At 40.4% G+C, this 27,432-nt stretch overlaps 1 protein-coding gene across 3 annotated transcripts in view; it reads right to left on the bottom strand.

Moving 5' to 3' along the window:
* LOC135073214 (uncharacterized) overlaps positions 1-27,432 on the bottom strand; it is a 29,255-nt gene that overhangs the window by 816 nt on the left and 1,007 nt on the right. Inside the window, exons 1-13 of one of the 3 annotated variants that reach the window (XM_063967309.1) lie at positions 26,937-27,221; positions 20,474-20,593; positions 19,223-19,361; positions 18,708-18,855; positions 18,122-18,226; positions 16,986-17,120; positions 16,129-16,327; positions 14,578-14,764; positions 11,761-12,012; positions 2,463-2,627; positions 1,934-2,100; positions 1,198-1,365; positions 99-290 (exon numbers count right to left, since the gene is read on the bottom strand). In XM_063967309.1, coding sequence (XP_063823379.1) covers positions 99-290; positions 1,198-1,365; positions 1,934-2,100; positions 2,463-2,627; positions 11,761-12,012; positions 14,578-14,764; positions 16,129-16,327; positions 16,986-17,120; positions 18,122-18,226; positions 18,708-18,855; positions 19,223-19,361; positions 20,474-20,534 — 1,918 coding nt within the window. In that variant the 5' untranslated portion in view covers positions 20,535-20,593; positions 26,937-27,221. Of the gene's footprint in view, positions 1-98; positions 291-1,197; positions 1,366-1,933; positions 2,101-2,462; positions 2,628-11,760; positions 12,013-14,577; positions 14,765-16,128; positions 16,328-16,985; positions 17,121-18,121; positions 18,227-18,707; positions 18,856-19,222; positions 19,362-20,473; positions 20,594-26,936; positions 27,222-27,432 lie in introns of those variants that run through there. The other 2 variants (XM_063967310.1, XM_063967311.1) reach the window with 2 other exon arrangements.

Here is a 27,432-nt window from a genome sequence, read left to right as displayed (position 1 = left end):
TTTGCTTCCCACATTAATTTGCTGTTGAAAACTAATGTAAATATCTTTTTGTTAGGCATATTGTGTTCAAGGGTTAAGCTATCGAGCGGCTTCATTACCTTGCAGCAGGTGGTGCGGCGGCGCTACAGGGCGCGCAGCACAGCGTGGCGCTAACAGCAGGTGATACAGCGCCAGGTACACGGCAGCACACAGCAGCGCCACCACGCCCAGCGCGCGATAAACTGCGCGGGCCGACTCCAGCGGCGCGTCTAGCGTCACCACGCCGCTCACGATCGCGCCTATGCACCGCCCTGTTAAACCCAATGAGGGTTTTCGCGATTGAAAAATCCACCAGATGGCAATACGTAGACGCGAGGTCCAAATGCTGCATGGTTGATTATTTTTGACATGACATTGACAGATATCGTCGCTTGCCTCTATATAGTTCCAAAATAGTGAACTGTCCTATCGATGACATTGACAGTGGGGCGCCACCGTCAATACCGGATCGCTGGTTCCGATTTTTGCCATGTTGGAAACCATATAGTTGAACGATGGTAGCGCCCCCCTGTCATTGAGTTTGGTGGGACAGTTCAGCGTGGGTCATCTATAGTTCCAAAATACTGAACTGTCCTATGCATGACATTGACAGTGGGGCGCCACCGTCAATACCGGATCGCTAGTTCCGATTTTTGCCATATTGGAAACCATATAGTTGAACGATGGTAGCGCCCCCCTGTCATTGAGTTTGGTGGGACAGTTCACCGTGGGTCATCTATGTATAACTGACGTATCTGACATTTTTTTCGAAACTGAGTTATCTACACCATCTTAATCAATTTCGCAAGACGAATCGATCTGTCTAATCGCCTGAAAATTTTGCAAAATGTCAGTTACGTCAGTTAGAGAGGCAAGCGACGATATGTCAAAATCCACCAATCACGCAGCAGTCAGACCCCACATCCACGTCCCGCCATCTAGCGGATCTTTCATTCGCAAAAACCCTCATTCCGGAAACATGACCACAAATACGGATTGTTCCATAAAGACGCCATATAAGCACTTATACAGGGTACCTATCTCCTTAGCACACCTTCCGATATGTCCAGAGAGGCGTGTCTACGCCGAGTTAAAGTTCATTCTTCTGTCCCATCCCTTTCCCTATTTCAATTTCCCCCTCAAAATGACCGACTGTTAAGGTGATAAAACGTCGCTCACCAATGCAGAAGTGCGCAATGACCGGCAGCGCCTGGCCCGTGGTGGTGTATTTGCGTGGCACCAGATGGCGGAAGTACAGCACGGCCGTCACCCACACCAGACTCATCGTGAACACCTCCAGCACCTCGCACGCCACTATCCAATAGTAGTTTGTGCTGTACGCTAAACCTGGAGGAAATAAAGGAATGGTTGAAGTCACAGATCACAAACAAAGGGATATGTGATAAGGAGGCGGGGCCGGTGTCGCAGCAATATGCCTAAAAACACACATTGCTCGTGAAATCAATGATAGCAGCGACGTCATAATGTAAACAGTAGCTTACATTGCTTGCGTAGTACTAAAAATTATTCGAACGTTACCGTTATACCTACCACAGTGGATATTGAGCACATATTTTGATTTCTTTGTGTGTGAATTTCTAACGTGACACCGAGTTTCGATTGTTTCGAACTCAGCCCATTAGTTGGCATTGGCATCTCTCTGGTTGAAGTCTACACGAATAGTATAGTAGTGAGTACAGTAGTATTCACGAAAATTATATCGTGGTAGGTATTTGTGACAAGAAGGTTCAAGATTATCTAAAGAGCGTGGAGCGTAACTATAGTTAGTAGCAATGGGCGGGGTATATTAAATCTTGAAGCTAATGGCCGTTAAAGCAAAAAAGTTCTCGAGTAGCGTCCACAGACCAAAGAAGCATGAAGAATCAGGACTATAGCAGCAATGTCCAGCACTCACCAGTGTACCGCAGGCAGTAGAAGGTGAAGGCGGTGATGAAGACGTTGGAGTGGCCCACGAAGTCCACCAGCGCCTCCGCCCACCACAGCGCGGGCAGGGCCGGCAGCGCGCCCGCCGTCAGCGTCAGGCCCACCTTGAAGATCGTGCCGTTCAGGTCCATCATCGTCCTATTGATATGGTGAATTGATATGCGGTTTAATACGAGCAGCAAAAGGAACAGTCTTTCATATTAAACAGGCATTTTGGCGTTGCAGAGGGTAGATATCTGATTACGATTCTGGGATGTGTCCCTAGTTAAAATAAGGAGATAAGCGATCAAATGAGAAATCGACAAACTGATTTCATTACACAGCCATATTTACACTGCTGCTGGACAAAAGACAAAGACCTTCTCAAAGGATATCCTTAACGATGAGTCGTGATCCTTAACGATGGATCTTGGGCTGCGTACATACATATATGGGCTTCTTGGAACCTTCTCCAGGTCGTCGATACTTCAGCAATTTACCTGAAGTCATTCATCACTCACCAAGGTAGGTAAGCGTCAATGCCGCTCCACAACGTGCCCAGTAGCGCGACGACAGCAAACACGGCAGCAGTCTCGGCGCCATACCGCCGCACGGTGTTCATAGGCATCGCCAGCACGCCTGTAGACGTATGCCACCACCATTCAGGCGTTGACAGCGGCATGTGGCTGCAAGTGCGACAGTTCAGTGACTTAAGGCGCTACCTCGTAAAAGTTTTCGGCCGACTGAATGCCTCGCACACAGAGGGATAGAAATATGATTTCTCAGTGCGAGGAAAGGGACAGCAATAGCGCGCGCGGCGCGGAATAAAATAACGTAAGCGACAAAAATCGGAAATCATGTATTTATTGAAAAACCAAACACTATTTAAAGAAAATAACTCGACCAGTACTTAGAATATGTTATTACCTTACCAATATACCAAATTTTCGTATTGAAATATTAACCTATCTGCTTATAAAACGAAAAACCGTGTAATAGAAGGGTCATCTTTGGATTTTTTTTCTATCGAGAAAATTGTTTCCATTCATGTTTCGGCTTCGACCAGACACTAGATTTATTAGTCAACTATGACATATTTCAAAATAAGAACATAAGTAATAAGAAAAGTACGATTAAAACTAATTCTGCGCTTCTTTAAAACGCCCAATATTCGCAAGGCATCACCTTAAACACGCCGGGACATTACAGAGGAGTGGAGAGGAGATTGACTTGATTGCTTCCATTATTTTTATTTCAAACTGCCATCACCCTTGGTATTTTTAGGCAAGGTCGCTGTAGCAAACGCACCACGATTAGAAGGCGATTGGTGGCTTCCTGCTACACCTGGATCAAACCGTAGAAGGCTTGCCGGTAAAAAGGAATCGATGTTCTGTACGAGCAGTACGCAATGACAAAATACTATGCACTCACGTACCTTGAGCAGATCGATGACAGTTCCACCTCGAGTATGGGCAGCAGCAGTTGGGAATTCCTTCGGTTTCTAGCACATTTGGGCGTGTAGATGATGAGGTAAGTTGAGATCACATGGGAGGGTGACTAGCACACGCGTCGACGGGCCCGTTAGATACGAATAGAAGATGGCGATGTGACCGGTGCGGCCTCCAAAGCGTGACTGCCCTCAAGTTGTCAATAAAAATCCAACTCGAAGGACGGAGCGCATAAGCAGCCTAGTTTGACTGCGTTTTGTCACTACATCGATACTTATGCAGAGACATCGATACCCGCGATTACTTATTATGAAAATTAAACGAATAGTTACGATGACGGAACATCCCGCCCACCAAAATATCTATGGTATTTTCTGGTTAATAACTAACGCTAAGACTGATAAACGATATATACGATAAACTATTGATAAAACTAAAACTAAGTTTACGAAAAACGATATGATACGAATACGATACGAGATTGAACTTAAGTTAGGCCTCGATTGGCAGAGGGCATAACTTAACCAATGGACGCTGAATCAAGTTATTGGTTGCAGTTTTAACCATGGCGATTCTAACGATTCCGTCAGCTCCAGCAATGAGCTGCTGTACCCTACCGAGGGTCCAGTGTAACGGCGCTCGATTGTCATCCTTAATGATGACCATCGATCCCACAGCTAATGGTTTTGAATCTTTGGTCCATTTAGCGCGTTGCGTTAAAGAGTTAAGGTATTCGTGTTTCCATCTGGACCAGAAATTCTGATGGAAAGATTGCAACAACTGCCACCGATGAAGCCGATTAATGTTAATGGAAGAAAGATCCTCATCGGGGACCGCTGTTAACGGTTCTAACGTTAAGAAATAACCTGGTGTCAATGCTGACAGATCGCTGGGATCAGCACTTACGGGACACAACGGTCTCGAATTTAAAATGGCTTCGATTTGTACGAAAAGTGTCGTCAGCTCTTCAAAAGTTAAGACTTGATCGCCAACGACCCGATATAAATGACTTTTAGCCGCTTTAATTTGTATCTCCCAAACACCTCCGAAGTGGGGAGCCGAGGGAGGATTGAATTTGAATTCAATTTTCTCCGCTTGTGAAGCATCTTGCATTAAAGATGCAAGTTGGTTTCGAGTACCGACGAAGTTGGTTCCACAATCGGCATGCATGACATTGCAACGACCGCGACGTGCTACAAAACGGCGAAGAGCAGCGATGAAACCGTCAGTGGATAGCGTAGACACGACCTCCAAGTGGACCGCCTTAGTCGCGAGGCATATAAACAGACAGAGGTACGCTTTATCGATCTTCGCGCCACGATGAGGACCTAATTTTATGCGGAACGGTCCGCCAAAATCGACACCCACCACAGAGAAAGGCTTCACCTGGTTAACACGGTAAGCCGGAAGGTCGCTCATGAATGGTTGCAATGGCTGTGGATGCAATCGGTAGCAATTTATGCATTTAGCAAGAATGCGGCGAATTGTCCGTTTTGCAGAAACTACCCAAAATTGCTGTAAGAGCAAACAATGAGTCGTGTTAACGCCTGGGTGACAATAGCTACGATGAATGAAGTTGATTATTAGATCAGTTAGCGAATGATCTGAGGGTAACAGAGCAGGATGTTTGTGATCATACTCCAGCCCTGAGCGTGATAGTCTACCGCCCACCCTGAGGCAACCAAAATCGTCGATAAACGGATTAAGTTTTCGAAATGGTTTTGCTAAAGGTTTTTGAGATTTTAGATTAACAATCTCATTTGAAAAGGTTTGAAGTTGTGCGTGTCTAACTAACTGCATTAACGCGTTGTGACGTTCGACGTTATTTATGAAAATGTTTTCACGTTTATTACAGCGCTTTCGAAGTCGGTTGATAAAACGATTAACATACGATAGAACGTTTAAAAGTTTTTGTAAAGATGAAAATCTGTTCGTCAAGTCGGTTAAAACGTTAAAATTGTCGCTTTCATTTACATTTCCCGTCACTAATGCCACTGACTTGCGAGATTCAGCTTGTACAAGATCCTCGTCCTGCTTTGATAAAGCAAGAGAATGAGAAGGCCATGACTCTTTCTCCTGTGACAGCCAACACGGTCCCGCCCACCATAAGGAATTATTTAAAATTTCGTTAGGAAGAAGTCCGCGAGAACAGATGTCAGCTGGATTATCTCCAGAAGAAACGTGGTGCCAACATTCAGAAGGTGAGATCTCTTGTATGTGACTTACACGATTTGCTACAAAAGTGGTCCATCGAGAAGAATGGGAACGAAGCCAGGACAAAACGATCGTAGCATCTGACCACAAGAAAACTGAATTGATGGGAATGTCAGAAAGGTAAGTATCACGAACATATTTGTATAGGTCAGCTAATAAAACTGCAGCGCAAAGCTCCAATCGAGGCAATGGAATACGTTTCAGAGGAACTACTCGAGCTTTAGAGCAAACAAAAAAAACTTTAACGTTACCAGTCTCGTCAATTGTGCGTAAGTAAATGACAGCGCCATAAGCGATCTCGGAACTGTCACAGAAGCCATGCAGTTCATACGATTTTGAATTCGAACAGGTAAGTTTGCGTGGTATACGAAGACGAGTAAGATTCGGAAGTTGATCGGAATAAGAAGTCCATGAACGGACGACTTCGATAGGTGGCGTTTCGTCCCAATCTACACCGAGAATCCAAAGTTTTTGGATCAAGCATTTAGCTTGGATTGTGATTGGTGAAAGAAAGCCGAGGGGATCAAAAATCCGAGCGAGTTCGCTTAGAATAGAACGTTTTGTGCACGGTTTAATTTCAGGTTTTACTGAGAAAAGAAAAGAATCGGATGAAGGGTCCCATTTAAGGCCGAGAACCTTCAACGGCGAGGGTTCCGCTTGGTCAAGAGATACTGAACCTTGTAGGTGTAGTTCAATAGGCAAATCAGACAAGAGCTGCGGTTCGTTGCTAACCCACTTCCGCAATTCAAAACGACCCAAGTTAAAAAGTTTGATAAGTTGCGTCTTTGCTTCTTGAGCAACGTCAAAGCTGTCAAATCCGCAAACCACATCGTCGACATACACGTGCGATTTAACGATTTGTTTCGCCAGAGGATATGCATCTCCTTCATCATCAGCAAGCTGTCGCAAAGTACGGCAAGCGAGATAAGGAGATGAAGCGACACCGTAAGTAACCGTATTCAAACGATACTCTCGAAGCACGTCGCTGGGCGACGGTCTCCAGAGAATACGTTGATACTCTCGGTGATCAGGCGAAACTAAAATCTGCCGATACATTTGGCGAACATCAGCCATGACGACGATTTGATGTTGTCGAAAGTTTAAAAGAATTTTAAAAATGTCGGGTTGTAACTTTGGACCGATTAATTGCGTGTCATTAAAAGAACGAGCGTTTAAGTCTTTTGCAGACGCATCGAACACAACGCGAAGACGTGTCGTTGTGGAGTCAGGACGTAAGACACAGTGATGTGGGATGTAATATTTACCCCTGCCCATTTGATCGAGTGGCACTAGTGACATGTGATTGGACTCGATATAGTCTGACATGAATTCGCGATATTGAGTGTATAATTCATTGTCACGAGATAGTCTTTTTTCAATCGCATGAAACCGTCGTAACGCCACCTCGCGAGAACCTCGAAACATAGGATCAGAATCATCCTTGAACGGATATTTAACGATATATCTACCGGAAGTGTCACGCTCGTGCTCGGTGACAAACTTATTTTCGCATAACTGTTCTTCCGGTGTCAATGAAGTTGCTTTAGGTACGTTATCTAGTTCCCAAAACCGTTTCACTAACGAGTTTAACTCGTGATCGATACTGAATGATAACGTATGTGTGAGTAATGCCGTGCTATGATTCAAATACGTTTTACCAAGGAGAAGCCAACCGAAAATCGAATTAAAAGCCGTAGGTTGATTTTGACTTCCCTTGATTTGCTGTCCTAACAGCGATTCGGCAAAAACATCAGCAGCAAACAATATATCAATCGGTCCGGGAATATCGAAACTAGGATCCGCTAAAGTAATCGATTTAATGTGCGACCATCGAGATGTATTTAATTGAGCTATAGGTTGATCGCTACATATTTTAGAAATTACATGCATGTTCAATGTGTAAACAATTTTATTGTTTGTGCCTACGCAACAAGTGACGTCACCGTTAATAGGTGCACAAGCATCTCCGAGTCCGCTAACACTAACTGAAGTTTGAGTAGGTACCAATTGCAAACGCTTAACAGCCGATTCCGTTATAAAGTTACTTTGGCTTCCCGTGTCAAAGAGTGCACGAAAAGATTGCAAGTCGCCGTGAGCGTCCTTCACCTGCACAATAGCGGTGGCTAATAGAACAGTAGGCTTCGACTGCGATCTTGTGAATAAAGATGATGACACACTGGGCGCATCGGACTTATCGCGGTGAAGCAAAGTATGATGTTTACGCTTACAAAACCGACAAGTAAAGAAAGAATTACAATTCTTGATTTGATGAGATGACTTTAAGCAATTATAGCACCACTTCTTTTCTTCAGCTATTTTTATACGTTCATCGATAGATTTCTTACGAAACTCGGAACACGATGAGATTGAATGTGTATCATTGCAATATGAACACTTCTGAATGGGTTTAACGTTATCACTCGAAGTTGCACGCCGGTTATCGTTCGCAGCCACTAAGGTGTGCGACACACTAGGGCGTTTTATAGAATTTTGAATAGGCTTCGATTTTGATGTATCTAAAAAATGTGTATCACGAATTAAAGCTTCACATTTAGATTGCAAGAATAGTTTCAACTGGTCATATGTTGGAAACTCGATATCACAATACTTTTCTTCAAAGCTACGACGCATGGTTGTATCTAATTTCGACAATAAATGATAGACTAAAACAAAGTTCCAATTTTGAACCGGTAAGTTAATAGTTTTCAAAATACTTAAGTTTTCGTCCACTATATCAAGCGATTTACGAAATTCCCTTGCATCTTTAGATTTAAACTCAATATTAAGGATTTCGCGCCAACAAGTAAAAGCAAGATCGCGTTTATTTTTATACCTGCCGCATAAGGCTTGGTACGCATCATTATAATGCTCGTGAGTTAATGGGAATGCTTTAACTATGGACAATGCGTCGCCGCTAAGAGATGATACCAAATAGTGAAACCTTTCCGTGTCGGTGAGTGAAGATGAATTGTGAATTAAAGCGTTAAATGTATCAAAGTACTCCGGCCATTGTTTGATGTTACCAGAAAAAGTAGGAAGCGTTATTTTTGGCAACCGAATATTGAACGATGACGAGACGCTTTTCGATTGCTGTAATTCAGCATCTTCACTCCGGGTTAAGGTACGGTAAATAGATTCGATTTTGTAATAAGTGTCATCAAATTGCTCCTGTATACAAGAATCCAGGTCGTCCGTATCATCTAAAAGTTCCAATATGTTGAAGTGTGCGTCTTCAAATGTTTCTGCTATTTGTTTAATGTCTTGATGATAAGAAAAGAACAAATCGCGCTGAGAAGGGTCGCTTGTCGCTAATTGACCAACTTCCAAAGCTTTGTTCAATCGTTTAATAGAAATTGTTCGCTTTCGACGCAAAGACGGTAAATCTTGCATAGAATATTCATGTTCGATTGATTTAGATTTAGATTTTCTTAACGTTTTTCGCGTCGAACGTTTGCTTAAAAGTGACATTTTAGTTTATAAATACTTAACGTAAAAGTGTAAAACGAAATATGAAATTAATAAAAATATTAATTTTTCTCAGTGTGTTACCACCCTAACGCTTGACTAGACAAAAAACGTGCGGCCGCTGTGGAATGCAGCTGCGAGTTGAATTGATGATGCACACACGCACACAGGTTACGCACAATAATGATAACAAGTGGCCGATATTTAAATGATACGTTACGCTAAACGTTACAGGTACGATTACAAGATACAAAATGACGACTGTAATTATTACAAGTTAGCGTATTCAAAATACGAAATATAAAAATTGTTTACGTTAATTTGAACTGAACTACGATAAAATATTTTACTTTTAAAATGTTGTTCGTAGTTGCTTGGCGCTGAATCGGTGCGATAAGTAGGTACGAGAGATCACCGGTGGGCGCGGAACAGTACAACTACCCGAAAGTAAAAATAAAAATGTAGGAATGTAGTTTCGATATTTAAACGATATTACAATATGTTTTAGATATTGTACGATAAATAAAACGATTATAACAAATGTACTAGATGAATGTGGATGAATGTAGTGTCTATAAATAGAATTACTGTAAGCCGATGAATAAATTAAGCACCGATTAATGATGAAAGATTGCTTTTTAATTTGATCCTACAATATTTCAAGACAATACTTTACGATGTTTAACGATAGGAAATTCGGATAAATTACGATATTTACTGATGTGACCCGTAAGCACTGATACCGCACGATGTTGGATTAAGTAAATACTGATTAAATAGATTAACTCTGCAACCAATAACCGATGAATGAAATGAATAGATTTTACTAATTGCCGAGTATTTTAACCAGAAATACCACGATATTTGGAACGCGATACAGTACAATTTACAGGTGCTAGGTGGAAACTATCCCGGGTTTCGGCACCAAAAAAGGATGTAGCAAACGCACCACGATTAGAAGGCGATTGGTGGCTTCCTGCTACACCTGGATCAAACCGTAGAAGGCTTGCCGGTAAAAAGGAATCGATGTTCTGTACGAGCAGTACGCAATGACAAAATACTATGCACTCACGTACCTTGAGCAGATCGATGACAGTTCCACCTCGAGTATGGGCAGCAGCAGTTGGGAATTCCTTCGGTTTCTAGCACATTTGGGCGTGTAGATGATGAGGTAAGTTGAGATCACATGGGAGGGTGACTAGCACACGCGTCGACGGGCCCGTTAGATACGAATAGAAGATGGCGATGTGACCGGTGCGGCCTCCAAAGCGTGACTGCCCTCAAGTTGTCAATAAAAATCCAACTCGAAGGACGGAGCGCATAAGCAGCCTAGTTTGACTGCGTTTTGTCACTACATCGATACTTATGCAGAGACATCGATACCCGCGATTATTATGAAAATTAAACGAATAGTTACGATGACGGAACAGTCGCTATGTATGCTTATGATTACCTCTTTTGCAGTAAGTTTATATGTAGGTACAAGTACATACATAAGTGGTAGTACTTATCAGTTTAAGAGAAGCACAACACACTACTACATTTGTTCCAGCGAACTAGGGCATAATATTTTTATGATAGCCAGCAATTTCTTATCGTCATAATAACACCTCCACCATAACAACACGAAGCTGTTTAGCAACTCTCACCCATATTAAGTACTTGCATCACTCAAACTAAACGGTCCAATAGAAAGTAAGACGTGACGTGTTGATTGTTATTCATAATCGTATGGTACTACACACCACCCATTGGTATTCGGCATAACTAAACTTCCAAGCCGAAACTTATGTAGGTAGGTATAGGTAGTCATTTATTAGGGCGTCCATATAGAAATAAAAGAGCTATCGGTTACTTACCTAACTCCATAAAATACAATAGCTACACCTAAGACGAACATTAATCATTTTGTGGACGTCATACCTCGAACAAAGAATAGAACTTTTTCCACTAATTTGACTGCCCTGTCGACATATAATGAATATGGGAGGTTTCCACTGACGCAGCTATTCTTCGTGCTACCTAATACAATAAGGCCCATATTACGAAATGTCACACAAGTTATGAACTCAGTAATAATTTACAGCCAATATACAGGCTGGAATCTAATACTTACCTATGCTTGAGTAGCGTGGCATCTCATGTAGGTACATACCTACATTGTTTTTGTACTAAGTAATATGTGTAATTTAATTGTTTTATTTTGGTATTTTAGAAAGAAGATAATGTCATCGCGTGATCGTGACCGTAACCTAGCACGCAATGTGATCATTCGGGCTTTACTTACTTAAATTAATGTTTGTAAGTCGTAACGGAAACTCGGGATATGTAGCTAATCATGAAAAAACGAATGAAATACAAACAATAAGGCTGCGTTGCACACCACCTAACTTTGACCGTAACTTTAACGTTAACCGGTGTTTTTTGTATGGAGTTTGACAGATTTTTGACGTTTGTCAAAGTTAAAGTAAGATGGTGCAACCCAGCCTAAGTGTGTAAAAACAAGCCTTTCATCACGTCTCATTAATTTCCATCTATTCTCGAACAACGCTTTTACCCTCTCCAATTGCCACTGTTTTCTTCTGCCTGTTACAGGTTTTCCGAGACCGCCAAAATTGTAACTGATTAAGTAAGGAAATGAACATAAATTAGCTAAGTATTTCATGATCTTCAAGTAAACAAACTTACTTACCTGTCAACAAGTAAGATCAATGCTCCAATCAACATGAACACCGCATGAAATACGAATGGCACGACGTATTGCGTCTCTGGCATCTGTTCTGCTGCCAGTCCAGCCAAGGGAGGGAAGAGGGCCAGGCCGAGTGTGCCTACCGCCAGTAGCTTGCCCACATCGCCTCTTCCTAAAGACGTCTCTCTGGTGGCGATCACACAAGCAGCGCCAAGCAATGCTAGAGCTGCGGTCGGCCAAATGTCAGCTAGTATTCTGAAACAAGGTATGCTTTGGAGTCCCCCGATACAAGTGACTGTAACGAGCATGAGGAAGAGCCGTTTCAGTGACGGACAGTCATTTAAATTCAATAAACGTACCTAGTTACTCAAAGGTACCTAATAGACATCCCAAGTAACATTTTACTCCATTTAAGAGTTCACATTTAGTTCCAATGTGTACTTAAAGCATTAGTACAGTTCACTCGTGATGTATAAGCTGTATTATTGCAATTAATTACACCTATACCTGTCTAAGGGACTTATAGGAGTGTAGACTAGTGTAGAGTTATACTTTTATACGATTGTTGGTGTTATAATACTCTAACAACTATCCTTTAGTCAGCCATCTGACTAAGAGCATTATAGGAGGGTAGAGATACGGCAACCGCTGTTTAACGGCCTACTTGTACGATGTTATAGAGCTAGCATTTTAATAGAACACACGTGGTCATTTATAAAGCCAAAGGCTGTTATGTTTACTTGTTTTAGACTGTTATACAGCTAGTAGCTGTAGTAGGACTTGTTTGTGATAATTAAAATAACCTTTTTTTACTATCTGTACAAAAGTGTTTCAATGGTTCGCATGTACACTGTAGGCTGTTAAAAGGACTATATGTGTTGTCCATTAACATCAATAGCAGTTTATTTGTCCACAAGTACTACTCTTATTTGCTTTAAGCTGAACACGAATGTGAATGTGATATTCTATTACACATTTCCCCAAGCCTGTTTTTAGTTGTTCATGGTGGTTCTGTACATGATGCAGAGGAAAATATTATGCCTGAACCTGAAATTTCCCTTCAAAATATACCAGATATCAGAGTGTGATGATTGCAGTTCTTGTGATAGTGAATACCATTTTGATTTGGACAATTATTTAACCTTTCGCAAAAAAAAATAAGAACATGGGCTATTGAAAATCGTATTCCTCATTCCGCTTTGAATAAATTGTCAAGCATAATAAACGAATTTAAACCGGGAACACTACCGTCTGATGCTTTAGGTATTCATACTTGACTATTAGTACCTGGGCTAGGCGATTTAACGGACATTAATAATTTTTATTGCGGATCTCTAAAATTTCAGTATTTGAAAGAATTAAAGATACACAATTGACCTGAACTAGGTACATCTTAAAGCTGTACATAAGTTCACATTAGAATAAATTTATAGACATTAGCGCTGTAGTGGTACAAATGTGGAACTTCATATAGATAACAGCATTCTAACAGAACACATGTGAACCTAATATACGCTCACCGCATTAAATTGGAGTTATAACAGTTCACATAGCCGTATTTCATTTCCACCATTTTGTTCTACATAACCTAAAATATTTACCAAATAAATCTCCAAAATTAATGCAGATTTATCACAAAATTCGCAGATAGAGCGATTGAGTTTTGGTTTCATGTTATAATTAATTACCGTAATATAATTATAATGCCAATCCAATATCAAAAACTGAAAATTGTAGATTTCCTCTCAGCCAGTTTTAAATATTTTAAAATGAATATCGCGTTTTTACAGAGGCGCGTAAATATTTTAGCTGTAAATATGTATACATTTCACGATAAAGTTGCATTCCCAATGGCATTAACATTATTAAGTATTTAAAACCCGTGTTATTATTTGCATAAATGATTATCCGCCCGAGTTGTTTCCCTCTTGGCACTCACGTACAAATACCAAACTAATATTAAAATGTGGAAATAATTTAAGACACACGTGAACTTTAGGTAGCATTGGAGTACTTTTGTCGGACTTTATAACTTTGAAAGCTGTGCATTTAGCCACTTGTTACTCTTTATTGTCCTCACGTACGTTGTATGGTTCACACTGCGTCCCATATAGTGCCGTAAGTCAGCCTTAAGTACGATGTTACTGCTTAAACTGCTATTATAATGCTATTATACTGCTAATGTACAGCCATAGTGAACTTAAAGCTGTCTAATTTGTGCCCAAACTGGTTCTATAAAAGCATTATAGCAAGCTATACAGCTCGTATACAGCTGACATACACAGCTTGTGGAGTACATGTGAACGACTATTGAACTCTTAAATGGAGTAAAATGTTACTTGGGATTAACCTTACTATTAAACACTCGTATGCCCGTTAACTATGCTTAAATAATCGTTTGTATGCTTTACTTGCCCCTGTTGCTGGCTCTACATTATTGATGAAATATTTTAACAGCTTCAGCGATTGAATGGATTCTAAGCTTTTCATCGTAATTCCTCTTTGTACATACACATACATTGTAATTAACTATAGGAATTTACTGGTCAGAGTAATTTAATCCATAAAGAGCCCGGTCGCTATCGTGTACTGAACCCATAATTTTCCATCAATAAAATTAAACAATATTTTGATAGTACTGTAATAAGTGGTTTATTTGTGACAAAACTACAAGTTTTAGTAGTAGGTAAGTACACTGAGAGACAAAACGGAATGGAAAACGTTTTCGCTTCCCACAGCCAAACCACATCCGCCCTTGTCGCAAAAGCAATTAGAAATCCATGTTCTGTCACAGCTTATTAATCTGAACTTTCCACTTACCTAATTATCAGGTAGACGGTGAAGGTGTAGGTGGGGTCGCCGACCTGGAGCCGGCACTCCGCGTCGGCCAACACGCCATCAGGCTCATCGTAGGGGTCGAGGACTTTGCAGCGCACGGCAGGCTTGCAGTTCCCTTCGGCTGCCTCCGGGGGCAGTCGGTCCAAGGGGACGATGCATTGGGGACCGTCTGAGGAAGGATCGAAGTTGCCTTGGTTTGCGTAAAGTTCAAAAGGTGCGTTAATCTACTTTTCTTTTCATCTGATATTTTCTTTTCTGCAGGAACGTGACCCTTTTTTTACCAGAGAAATAAAATGGAGGTTTTGGCCCAAGTGCCTACACTCCCCACGCTGACCAGTCGGGTCGGGGGGAGAAACTGTTAAATAATATACTTTGAGAAGTAAATAAACTTTATTTATACATGCAATTGAACTTTCGCATTTAATGGTAGAAGGAAAACTATAAGTTGTAGGCTACACTCGTACGTGTAGCCGGTGTACGTGTTTTCCTCGATTTTCTTTTGATTTGTTCGGAAACTTGCTACATGATTGGTTAATTATAATCTCGAAATTTATGCAGTTTATCTGGTAGTTAAGTATTTAAATCACCATGTTTGAAAATTTATTATAATACACAGTTTTTACAACGTTACCTAATCAAGTCGGGGAAAAATAGCCCGATGTATTTTTTATTTTGTGTAAATCACTGTCTACAGGCCATTAAAAAATCCGCACGTTTCTAATTTAAGCCTAACACCGATATTGTGTTCAACATAAATTACTATTATTTCAACGATGTTGATCGAGATTGCATCCGTTTCCTGCATCCCGTGATAAATAGAACCGATTGACGCACCGTTTTACTATTTCTTGGATTGAGGATATTTGCATTTTTTCTAATCTAACCCTAGACAGGAAATACGAACGCGATTCTTTATTAATATACCTAATCAGTGAGTGACTAATGAACGTACACGTTTTCTGACCGGACGTTTTATTATAAAAATTAAGCGCCGTTCGCTAAGGAGCTTACTGTAGAGCCCGCATTCGCAGATTCGCATAATACAATAGAAGCAAAGAGCATGTCGTAATACCTGGTTATGTACTTACTGTACATCATTATAAATGAAACCCAATATTAAAGACCAAGTAGGTATGTAGGTATATGTGCTTCAGTCGACCCGCATTTTGATGCATGGGTTGGATACTCTACATACATCTACCCACGTGCTTGCGAACTCATCAAACACCCTATATGTATTACTGTAGATAGGTACGGTCCCTAAACCGTACACGACGTATTTTTGTCACCATCATCGCACCATTCATCACTTCTACAACAGATATTGACCGGCCGACCAGACCGACCGGCCTATGCTTGATTAGCAATATTATAGGAATTTAGGCTGAAAGTCTCTTAACATTAGCCTTCAGAGAAATGATGATGAACCAGCCCATGAAACGATAAACATTTTTTTTATCCACAACGAGGAAGCTCGGCCCGTATCTCACCTGATGGAAAGTGATGATTATTAAGATTTGAATGTTTACTTACTCGTGCGATAAGTGCACCAAGCGGAATCCGCGGTAGAGTTGTCCTCCGGAGGTTCGGGGGCCACCAGGGACAGCGGGACCCTCATTCGGTTGGCATGCTGCATGTACACTTGGCACTCTCCGTCGTAGCACAAGTGCGGTGGGTGCACTTCGAAGTCATCCTCGTCTTCATCATACGAAGTGAAGTTCACCGTCGGGGCCTATGCAACAAAACGTGGAACGCAACGCATACAGTTATGGTAGACTCGTTTTGATTCATAATGGCCACAAAGTAAACCATGTTGCTACTTTCTCCGAGTTGCTTTGGATGCATCGCGGTTGTTAATGGACTTGTAAATAAAATGTGTGAATATGTAAATGCTAAACTAAGACATAATGACTTATTCTTTGCAATATTATTAATAGAATCAATAAATAAAGCAGCTTCGGTCGAGTAAATATTTTGATCCATTAGCACATTTGTGTTGTATGAGCGTGTTATTATTGACGAGGCTCACTAAGATCGTGCTCGTGACTCGTAAACCAAAAATAACCTAAATGAATCTATATTGAAAATTGGAGAGATCAAAGAAATTATGAGAGAATGAACGCCACGATAGCCGAACGGTGAAGGGGTCGGAGTGGCCGACTCGAGATCCGAGGAACGCGGGTTCGAATCCCACGCCGTTCGACTATTGTGGTGAGCCCACTCGTAACACAAGCTTATTTAGCTTAACACGAGGGGCTAATGGGACTATTAGTAATTTGGGCAATACAATTGCTGATAATCTTTAAAAAAAAATTAAAAAAGAAATGAATGAGTAAATAAATAATGAGGAAAGAAGTAGTTCAAGTAGTAAAGCTTATTGAGTGACGTACGGTAGAGTTGGCGACGCTGTTGTACTTGAGGCTGATGGTGGTGGTGGTGGAGGCGGTGACGAAGGGCAGCCGCACCCACGTCATGTTCTCGTCCGCGCAGCCATACTCGCACGAGCCCACGGCGAGCACTCCTGACTGTTAACATTATTTACATTTCTAAAACCCTTCGACGTTCAACTGCGATAATTACTTAATAAGACAGACTGCAGATGGTTAGTTAGCAGACTGAAACATCAGTTGCGACTTGCGACTCAAGTTTCGAATTCTCCTGGAGGAAATGTAACAATGTCCATTCCTTATAAACTCTATCTATACTAATAAATATTATAAATGCGAAAGTAACTCTGTCTGTCTGTCTCTCTTTCACGCCTAAACCACTGAACCGATTTTGATGAAATTTGGCATAGAGATAGTTTAAGTCCCGGGAAAGGACATAGGATAGTTTTTATCCCGGTTTTTGAAACAGGGACGCGCGCGATAAAGTTTTTCTGTGACAGACAAAATTCCACGCGGGCGAAGCCGCGGGCGGAAAGCTAGTAATTTATAAGGGCAGGGGGTGCTCCACATAACCACACTCAATCCTGACTGTTAACATAGTATTTTTAACGTATCGATCTCCACCAGTTGTGACTCGTTCTCCAGCAGTTCAATCATCAGTTGTGATGACTGGTACTTCGCATTACCTAAACTGTTTAACTGTGTGTATTTGTATATTACCTACTTATTAACTGTGTGTGTTTGTCAAGTCTGTTATCTAGTCATAATGCTACAAAAACTCTATAATTTGGTGTGTGGAGAAAAAGTAGTCTTATAAAATCTGGATATGATGAGCCGTAGATGCTGTGAGGCTACGCAAAATAGAACTCAGGCTCAGATTACGTCTGATCGGTCGAGGATTCTATTTTGGTAAAATGTCACGTATCGAATATGCAGACGCAATGTCGCAGGGGACTTCTGCTTCTGGCAGGTTTATTTTAAAGTTCCCCTCACTATGACCCATCCTAAAAGTAAGTATTATTTGTATTAGTTACTAGGTAGTTATGTAAATTATCTAATTTGTATTCTAAGCCCGTCTTGATTATTTGGTTAATTTATGTCATTATTGACTAAAAATTATAAAAGCAAAGTTTTCAAACCTTGACCCCCGACCAGCGGTTGCACCTCATGTCTTCCTTGCAAACCTCTTGCATGACGTAGGCACTGTCCTCGTCGCACATGAACAGCACTTGCGGCCGCCGCGCCTGCGGACCAAGCTGGGCTTAAGACTGGAACCTTATTCATTTTTATCATAAGGTCGAAAAAGTATTGATATTTTTAACCAGTAGCCATAAGGGTTAAAGCCGGGTACAGACGAAGACTAGTGTATCTTGCTTGTAAATAATGTAACGCGAATCCTGTGGACGAGTATGAGCGTACCATGTAAAAGTACTGCCAATACTATTCCCATTACACGTCTGGATCCGGCCTAACGTCGCTAATTGAGCGTAACAGACCATTTTAATTTATCATCCGCCAATTGATGGAGTTATGCGCGGCAAATCTTTAGAGGTCTTTACCAACGGGATCGTTATTTTGACGAAATGTGAGTTCGTTTTTGCGGCTTAACTAATTCAATCGCTGAGTTATGAGTGTGGTGGTTTTTCAGTCATGTTGTCAGTCAAATGTAATAAGTTCTAAGAAATTTCATAGAGTTCTGCGAACACCAATTTTTAATTTCATTACCTCATGTCGTTCAGTATAGGGGACGGCCAGCAAAAGTGTGTAGAACAACGCACTCAAAATGAGGCAGACAGCTGTGACGAAGCGAAGCAGTCGGCCGGAACCGCTCGGCCCTTGAGCGCCGCCGGTGGACCCGCGACCCACTGACAGCCTGTTGGCAATGCGTTTCACACTCAGTGACAATCACAATAGGAGGAGACCAGTTGACTGACTTGGGCACATCTTATACCTAGGAAAATCTTATGATGATGTATCAGTTGGAGTCGTGTCAATACAATAACAATACACCATTGCTCCGAAGAGTCAAATAGAGACTATCATTACACAAATTGATAAAGAAAGTCCAAGTCCAGTAATTTTCTAATTTATTTAACCTGCCATTAAGAAATTCTACAAGCATTGTCACGTCGTACGACAATATTCCGTACGGAATATGTTATGTAAATTCATATTCATTTATAATGTGTTATAAATAACTACACGACAAAAGAAGCAATATGTAAAACTAATGATTTTACTTATCGATAAGACATCCCAGCACCGCCGGGCCAAGGATCGCGACACACGGGGCAACTGCTGATATCAAGCGCGCTTCTCCCCGATTCAGGCCCACTGCTAGCATGTGCATTGGCAGGAACGGAAAAATGCAACCGATTCCTGCAACAAAAAATAACGTCGTAAATAAAAGCATGGTCGATGTGTTAGTTGCTCATTTATCCAATTAGAACGGCATCTCCAATCGTATTAATTAAAATCTGATAAGCTCGTAACTCGTAGGTATTGCGGGTGCGCAATCGTCTCCATGCGGGTAGTGTACCTACATTTTAACTGCAGGCATATACAGGGCGTTAGGGCAGGTTGCAAAAATATTGTCTCGATCGACATCGATATTTTATTCAAATTTTACTTAATTTCCATTATGCCAGAGTGACTTCAGACACAACACGTTTATAGTAACAATTTGTTATGCATTTTAATTAATCCTTCAAGCTCCGCGAATCTAGACACAATAGATAATCAATTGTTATGACATTAATTAATGCCGTCTGGGACTCAATCGGTTAAACTCTTTTCATGTAGAGTGTGCTACGAGTTCGTAAACTTTACCAAATTGCGAATTTTCCGGAACTAATTTTCATTTGCCAAACTGCCATTACACCCTGTATACCTTCATATAGGTCAGCAACCAGCGGTCGCCGTATCGCAGTGCAGTGGCAAGAAGTCCGAGGTGAACGGTCCCTAAATCATTCGGGCTGCCGACGCTCCCTAGAAGGAAGCTTGGGATTGCGATTGCGACAGAAGACGTTTGCGACGCTACCCGGTTTACATCGGACACGCCATAAAACCACTTTTTATAGCGGACCACGACAAGTAAACTCTACCTACACTACTGTAATAAATCTGATTTTAGACCAGCAAAATACTCACATTGGGCAGTTGGGCTAGTTTCATACTAGAGATTATTTGCCTTTGCGGTCTGCGAGACCTAAAAACTGACGAGTCTTCCGGCGACTTGGCCCACTTTAGCTTTGTCCACGGTCCAAGGCACTGGATTGAATTTTTTAAATAACTCTTTCATCCAGCAACTGGGCCTATTGTCAATGTGCACTATAGTCGCCGGAAGACTTACTAACAAAACACTTAGTAGGTTAGGTAGGTAGGTAATTTTTGTGTGAGGTCAAAACGCATTTTTTCACGCAAACGCAACTTAGATTTTAGTTATCTTAGAATTGAATTTAAATTATGTAGGTAAATTGAACTCTACTTACCCGATAAAAAACAAAACAGCACCCATGACAGCGTGATCAGATTCTTGTTCACCAGATTCATGTTTGCGGCTTTCTGCGTCTTCTAGTCATTCATATCAAATCACGTGGAACATTTTGCATCTGAAAAAATATAGAAAATTATATTTTCAGACTTTACGCCCAAGAGCAATTGAATTTATTTCACAAAAAAAAATATTGCTGTTGGGAATTGGGTTTATCCAGTCGAACTTAGAAGGAAACATACAATTTGCTAGCCTTTCGTATTGGTAATTTGGTCATCCGGTTTTCAGTTGAATTACATTTTGTATTTAAAAAAATGATCATGAGTATAATTTCAAATGTCAGTGTTGCCCGAATTGAGGCCACGGCCATTTATTTAACCCGCCCACCATGTGTTGTTGTGACTGTCGCTTTAGGCCGCTGAACATCATTCATCAAGAACGCATCTATTGTCGTGATCTCATAGCTCAGAGCAAGCGCAAGAAGCAACTAGCAAGAGTTGCTAGGCTCAAGTAATATTTATATCGGCCACGCGCTACGTCTTCGTCGTCAGCCGTCATTGCCAAATAAAGAATATCAAACAATTTAAGCCTATTTAGACCACGTTGAAGTGACAGCTCTAAAGTTATTTCCGCGTCTCCACTTGGTAAAATTGTTTGATGCTATGATATACCTAAGCGAGGCGAGCCTAGTTTATTCTCTTGAATGGGCTCTACAATAGTTAATCATAGTAACCAAACATTAACAAGGATACTAAGCTCAGTATCCTAAAAACTGTTTGTCCTTGGTAGCGAGCGCCGTAATGGATTTGCGAAATAAACGCGATTAGTGTTAGGACTTTCAGCGAACAACAAATTTTCGTGAAAATAGGTCGTGACTCTATTTTCTTCGCGATGACGCAATCCTAATGTTTTAATGGGACGATCAACACGAGGCGGGTCAACGATTCAACGAAGTGTATTACAATTCTCGCACGAAGTAGGTCTTACTTCAATTAACTTGTAGCTGAGTGAATTTTATTGATCAAAAATGGCAGTAATCCAGTTATATGAAGAAGGTGTATCTTAGTTTGAAAGCTGTTCTAGCAATTAAATAATTATTTCTTGTAAAATACATAAAACGGTTAGTATACTCGTAAGATCCTATGACAGTAACTAATCGGAGCAGTGCTTGTGCTTAATTAGGTAGAGCCGCCGTATTTATTATGTGGTAGAGCCGGATTAGTTCAGACTAAAAAAAGCTACGCAAAATACGCAAATGACACTGTAAAAGTGACCTTTCAGAGCTTTTATGAGCAAAGAGACCCTGAAACTTTACGACCAAATTCATGTTACTGATCCTCTCACTAGTGACCTCACCAGCGAGCTAACAAAGCTGTGGCGTAAAACGTTTTGGTATGAGCAATAACAATACCTATACCTAATTAATGTATTCTTTCTCAGGTAGAACTTTCAATTAAAATGTCTCTGACGATCTAATACAAAAAACCAACTTGAAGAATGTAGACAGCTCTATCATATTAGGTATGTTTTTTTTTCTACAAACTTTTTAATTAAAAAGCAAGCAAGGGTGGATGTGTGGAATGTGGATCACCAACAGTCGAGTTATTTTGACAACGGCAATAAAAGGGTGCGCTGAGCCACTGTGCAGTATCTGGGCTACGATTTTTGTAAACATAAACACAACACACACATTCATTACATGACTGACAGCAGCAGGACCCGTCAGTGGCAGGATGCCAGCTGTATACATTTTTTTAGATTTTAATTGATATTTTTTGTTACCGTGTAACGTTTCAAACCCATAATAAAATTATACCTACTGTGCAGATTGGGATTTTTTTACTAGGTGGACGACTCCGGATAAATCCACGTATCAAGTCATTTTGACGGTCAAGAAAAATTTAAATAACCCATGTGGTTCATGGTCACACACACATGAATTATTACGTACTTATAGTTACCTAATACCTGCAACGTCTAAGATATTGTGATCATGTGTGATTGCCATTCGTAAGTAAATCGATAAAAAAGCACGCAAGGAATGGAAACTGGAACACCTCGATTGATTCACTCTATGTAGTTATACCTTTTAGTAGGTAATTGACTTGACTGCTTGCTTACGGTCTACATAACCAAGAAAAACGCACCTGCTCCTATAGTTATTGTTTTTGTTTTATTAGTTAAGTAGTCACTTTGAACTTGGTTTCTGTACATCATGAACGTTCATTTTTAAAATTGACCCTTTTCACACAAAAGTTTTTCAAGGTTCAAACTTAGGTGGTATCTTATCTATCTATTGTTATACCCTCAGATCATAATGAGGTTATACCTATGTAACTAGTAGTTTTTTACACTGTTACTAATTAATTTCTTCTGATTCATACCCACAGCAACACCAATTTTCGTAACAATTCTGGCTAATCGGTACCTCTAGCATGAACAACTTTCGTCTTCGAATCGTTTGCGTATTCGATAAAGTTCGATACTCAATCTTCGAATTAAATGATAACGTGACAATTTTGATTCTCAAAATAAGTTTCGTGCAACCACATCTCATACTAAGTTCACTTTACGATACGTTCACGAGGGCGCTGTTGTAGTTTTCTAACTAAATCTTTTGATGGCGATTCGAGTACGCAAACGATTTGAACTCGAAAGTTTTTCGTGCTAGCCGTACGGGTTTAAAAAGCTCTACCAATGTGGTTTGCTTTTCTCTGAATGTTACATATTATAGGTACTAAGTGCTTTGACCGGACAAAGAACTGGTTTGTATAAAATGGAGTCGCATCGCATTTGGCCCATAAAGAATAAGACTGTTGACTGTGGGGGGTGGGGGGTGCATGATATCGTCACCGCTATATGCGGCAAAGGTCTGCCGTTTGCTGATTGTAGCGACTCGTGAGACCGAACGCGAATACGCATCGCCTGCGCATTTTCTTAGTTTCCATTCTAATAAACTGTAACTTTATTTTATCGAATGAATGATGTAACCTCCATTTATAGAATGATATAAGCTTTTTATGACCAATGCCATCCGATGTCAGAGCGATGACGAGGTCTCTATTTCTGTTCCATTCACGTCTGGTTGATTTGCTAACCGCTATCAGTAGAAGGGCCAAATGTCGAGCGTCGAAATCGTCGTATGAATATTAACTAAGACTGTCTGTATCTGACTAACAACGCTGTGATTGTTATTGCTAATGTTTAAATAAAAAAAGATAAGAACAGAATGAGGGGTACCGCTCTGTCAAGATTCAAATCTTTACATGCAGAATCAGCAAATAAAAATTCTTCCTCCTGCAGTGTGAGAAAGTTCAAATTAGTAACTGAAGTAAATTAACTACGAAAGCACGACAAAAGTAAGTAACCAAAGCAGCAATCTTGTATTCTAGTGAATATGAGTGGAGGAGCGAAGAGCCAATTCAGTCAGTTTGTATCATTTATTAATTTTTTTACAAAAAGTCTATTATAAGTAGCTACTATTGAATCATAATAAATGAATGTAACATGAGAAGTCATTTATACTTCATAATAATATAGTCGCACTTAATTTAATAATCACTAGGCTGTGTCACATAAAAGAGAAGCCAAGAAACTTATACTGCCATACGAGTGTAAATTACCAAATTCTAAAGGGCCAACATGTGTTCGACAAATGTGTATTTTAAGATTAGGAATTACTGTATTACTGTTACTGTGTGAACTACACAGGCATTTGTTGTGAAAATAATGTGACCACAAAAAGGAACTAAAGGAAGCGCTTGGAAAACTCAGAAACAAAAGAAAGTTATTACTCTCTGTAAACAGGGGTGTTTCATGGCTGTAATATTGCGCCGCCATGTACCTACTTAGCCCGGCCATAGCCCATGTACCCACTACCCACCTACACCGTTTTATAATTTACGCAGCACTAGGTAGGTGTAAGTAACTTTTAAGTTTTTATTAAGTAAATAAAAAAAACCTAATAATTGACCATAAGAAGCTCAGTAGCCAGACTCCAGAGCAGTCGCCCAGCAAGCGAAGAGTCGTCGCGGGTTCGAATCCATTTTAGAATTCGATTTTTCCAAGCTTAAAAGACATCGCTTAGTAATTTCTACATTGCAGTAATGTTCTACCACTAAGGTAAACTTAATTAAAAAGAAATCGATTCTTTACGTCGCCCTCTAACAGACAAGAAAGGAGGAGGTTCTCTATCAGTTGTAGGTATTACATGTTTTTGTCAAACTTGCACGACAAGAATGCTGACGCCACTTACATAAAAGGTGGTTCGGGTTAAGGGTATTTGGTAGTCATAACATCAAAAATGGCAAGTTCAATGAACTTGCGTGTGTTGGCGCGTCCGGTGCGTGACGCCCATGACGGGGGAGAGTGAAGGCGCGTCTTGCGATAAGAGGTGCAGCCGTCACGCCGCGGACAACTGGGACACCGGTGTTGTTTTGTTTCCACCTTTTCACTGCCGTCAACACCGCATCTTGGAAGATAATACATACTTAGGCTCTTTGTGAGAGAAGTAACCTCTTATTTCTAGCTAGTAACTTATACCGTTTCAGGAAGACTTCAGGTCGGAACAACCACCTCTACCCCGAAACTCTTGCAAATTGTGAATAAAATAAATACCTAATAATTAACTGGATCCCTCTCATAGAAGAGCCACATAGATAAACTTTTCAAAATCTTCATAAAACGATGAAAATTCAGCGATCTGAACAAATTAAGGATTCGGCAAGCCATCAGACCCTAACGGGGAGACCTGGGTGTATGGATGTGAAAAAAAACCATAAAATATGTGAGACCCAATTTAGACTTTATATGACCGGCATAGCTGTTATGTACGATGTACATCAGTTTATGAGCGAAGGAGTGGGCTGTGGGACAGTATTAGCATAATTGGAGGTCGGGCGGCGGTGGAACCGGTTCAGTGCTTCGGCTCACGATTCACAATTACGTCATCGCTGACATCATCACACACCGTACTCCGAGCTTAAAAATAATTAATTTCTACTGATGCTGAACACAGCGTGAGACAGGTTTATAATTTAGTAACCGTAGCATTCTTTGCATTTAAGTATTTATCGTCCATCCAAACTCTTATGGCACGGAGCACCAGATTCGAGTAATCATGGTAACGGTTTTTGCCACATTGCCACTTAACTTATAACAGCCTCTCAGTTCTCTCACCAAACGCTATATTGGACTACAAAGTCTTCATGGCAATTGGAATTATGTGATGATAACACAAAACAAACCACTCCAAATAAGTAACTATTTAGGCGAACCCTGAATTCCAATTAAAGGTTTAACTTTATTACCTACCTTTACAGTAAAGTTATTAATAACTGTCTAAGTATTCCCTTGAATACCTATATTGTATGAATTAGTCGATTTTCCAATTAGGTCGAGTCGCGGGCCGGCACTCCCAACCTGCCGCGAAGCTCTACCTACCCTCGCCCGCCCGCCCTGTTCACGACCGTTGGTTGTAATAATAACAGTGCCATACTAACACACCTTTCGAATCGATTTTCACCGTTTTTGTAACTATGAAAACTATACGAAGCTACGAGACGATGTTTGTAGCTAACCTTGTATCGACAGAAGCTATGTAATAAAGTTGTCGTTTGCATTTATTTGTTTTTAAATGTCATAAACGTGTTTTTTTTTGTAAATACACATAATTCCTAAATGTTAGTTTAACAGTCGCAGATTATCCAGCTCTTTATTTTATACTAGCTAGCGCTCCGCCCCCTCTGGTCCCATTTTCACCCACCGTAACCTCCATCGTACCTATCCACCATCTATTGGTGAAAATCGTTCTGCTGAAAATCTGTTCTACAGTTTCGAGTTTACCTATCGCGTTCAACTATTAAAATATAGACTTTTTTAAATGAAGTGATCTGCGTTTTCAGATAGATTTCTTGTCATTTGAGAAAGTTTTACGTAAACGGAAACAAATTTGTTTACATAACGTCATGTAGGTACTTAATTTTAAGTGCTTGTGCAGTTGTGCAGCTATAAGCTGAGATGACTCCCGATACGATAGTTAATAATTTAAAATCAAGCAAATGACCAGATGGTCTTTAACAGTTTGCCAAATATAGGTATACCTACTTCGCAAAGTGATCATTAATGAGATATTTAATTAATTTCTAACATAAAGAAATATAGACGACTAAGCATTGGTTTATGCCTATCGTAATTAATAGAGTTACGTGTTGGGCGCCAAATTTTGCAGTTTTTATTTAAATATTACTCGTTAGGTTATTAAAAGTTTACTTTATGTGATACAACATTGCCTCTGCCTCCTTAGCTGATGTTGATATGAAAATTATCTCGCTGATTAGAAAAATAGTTTTAAAAAAGTTTTCCCGAACTTTACGTAAACTTTTATTGTCATTTTGAATATTACATTTTAAAATAATATTAAACTTTATCAGGTAAGTATGATGATTAAATCAATCACTCACCAAGTTTAAGAATAAAATAAATCCACTTCTCTTTTCACAGTGTTTTTTGCAAAAATTTTCACTTCAACAAAAACTCGCAAAAACCAATCTCGAGAACACAACAACACACACCGGCTTCGTGATCAAAACTCGTATTCACAGAGGTATTCGCTACGGTTGCCTCGCCGCGCAGTTTCACACAAAAAAAGTTTGAAATCGCTTCAACTTCAACACAATCTACAATCAACCGCCGCGCTAGCAGCTGCGCTTCTTTCTCTATAAAACGCGCGCGCGTGGCTGCGCTGACTCGCTCGAGCAAAACATTCATGGTGCTACGACACTGTTGCCTACATTAAAAAAAACGAAAACAATACAAATCATCATATATTATATATATAATATTTTTCGGGTCACCAAAATTAAATAAATTAAAAGTTTAAAAAGCTGTGAAAATGCCAATTGAAAAAATAATAAAGTTTTGGCCGCAGGCATTGAAGTCGTAGCACTGTTGTAGGGG

This window comes from Ostrinia nubilalis, chromosome 7 (genome assembly GCF_963855985.1).
Source record: "Ostrinia nubilalis chromosome 7, ilOstNubi1.1, whole genome shotgun sequence".
NCBI lineage: Eukaryota > Metazoa > Arthropoda > Insecta > Lepidoptera > Crambidae > Ostrinia > Ostrinia nubilalis.
This window is presented reverse-complemented; position numbering and strand designations above follow the sequence as displayed.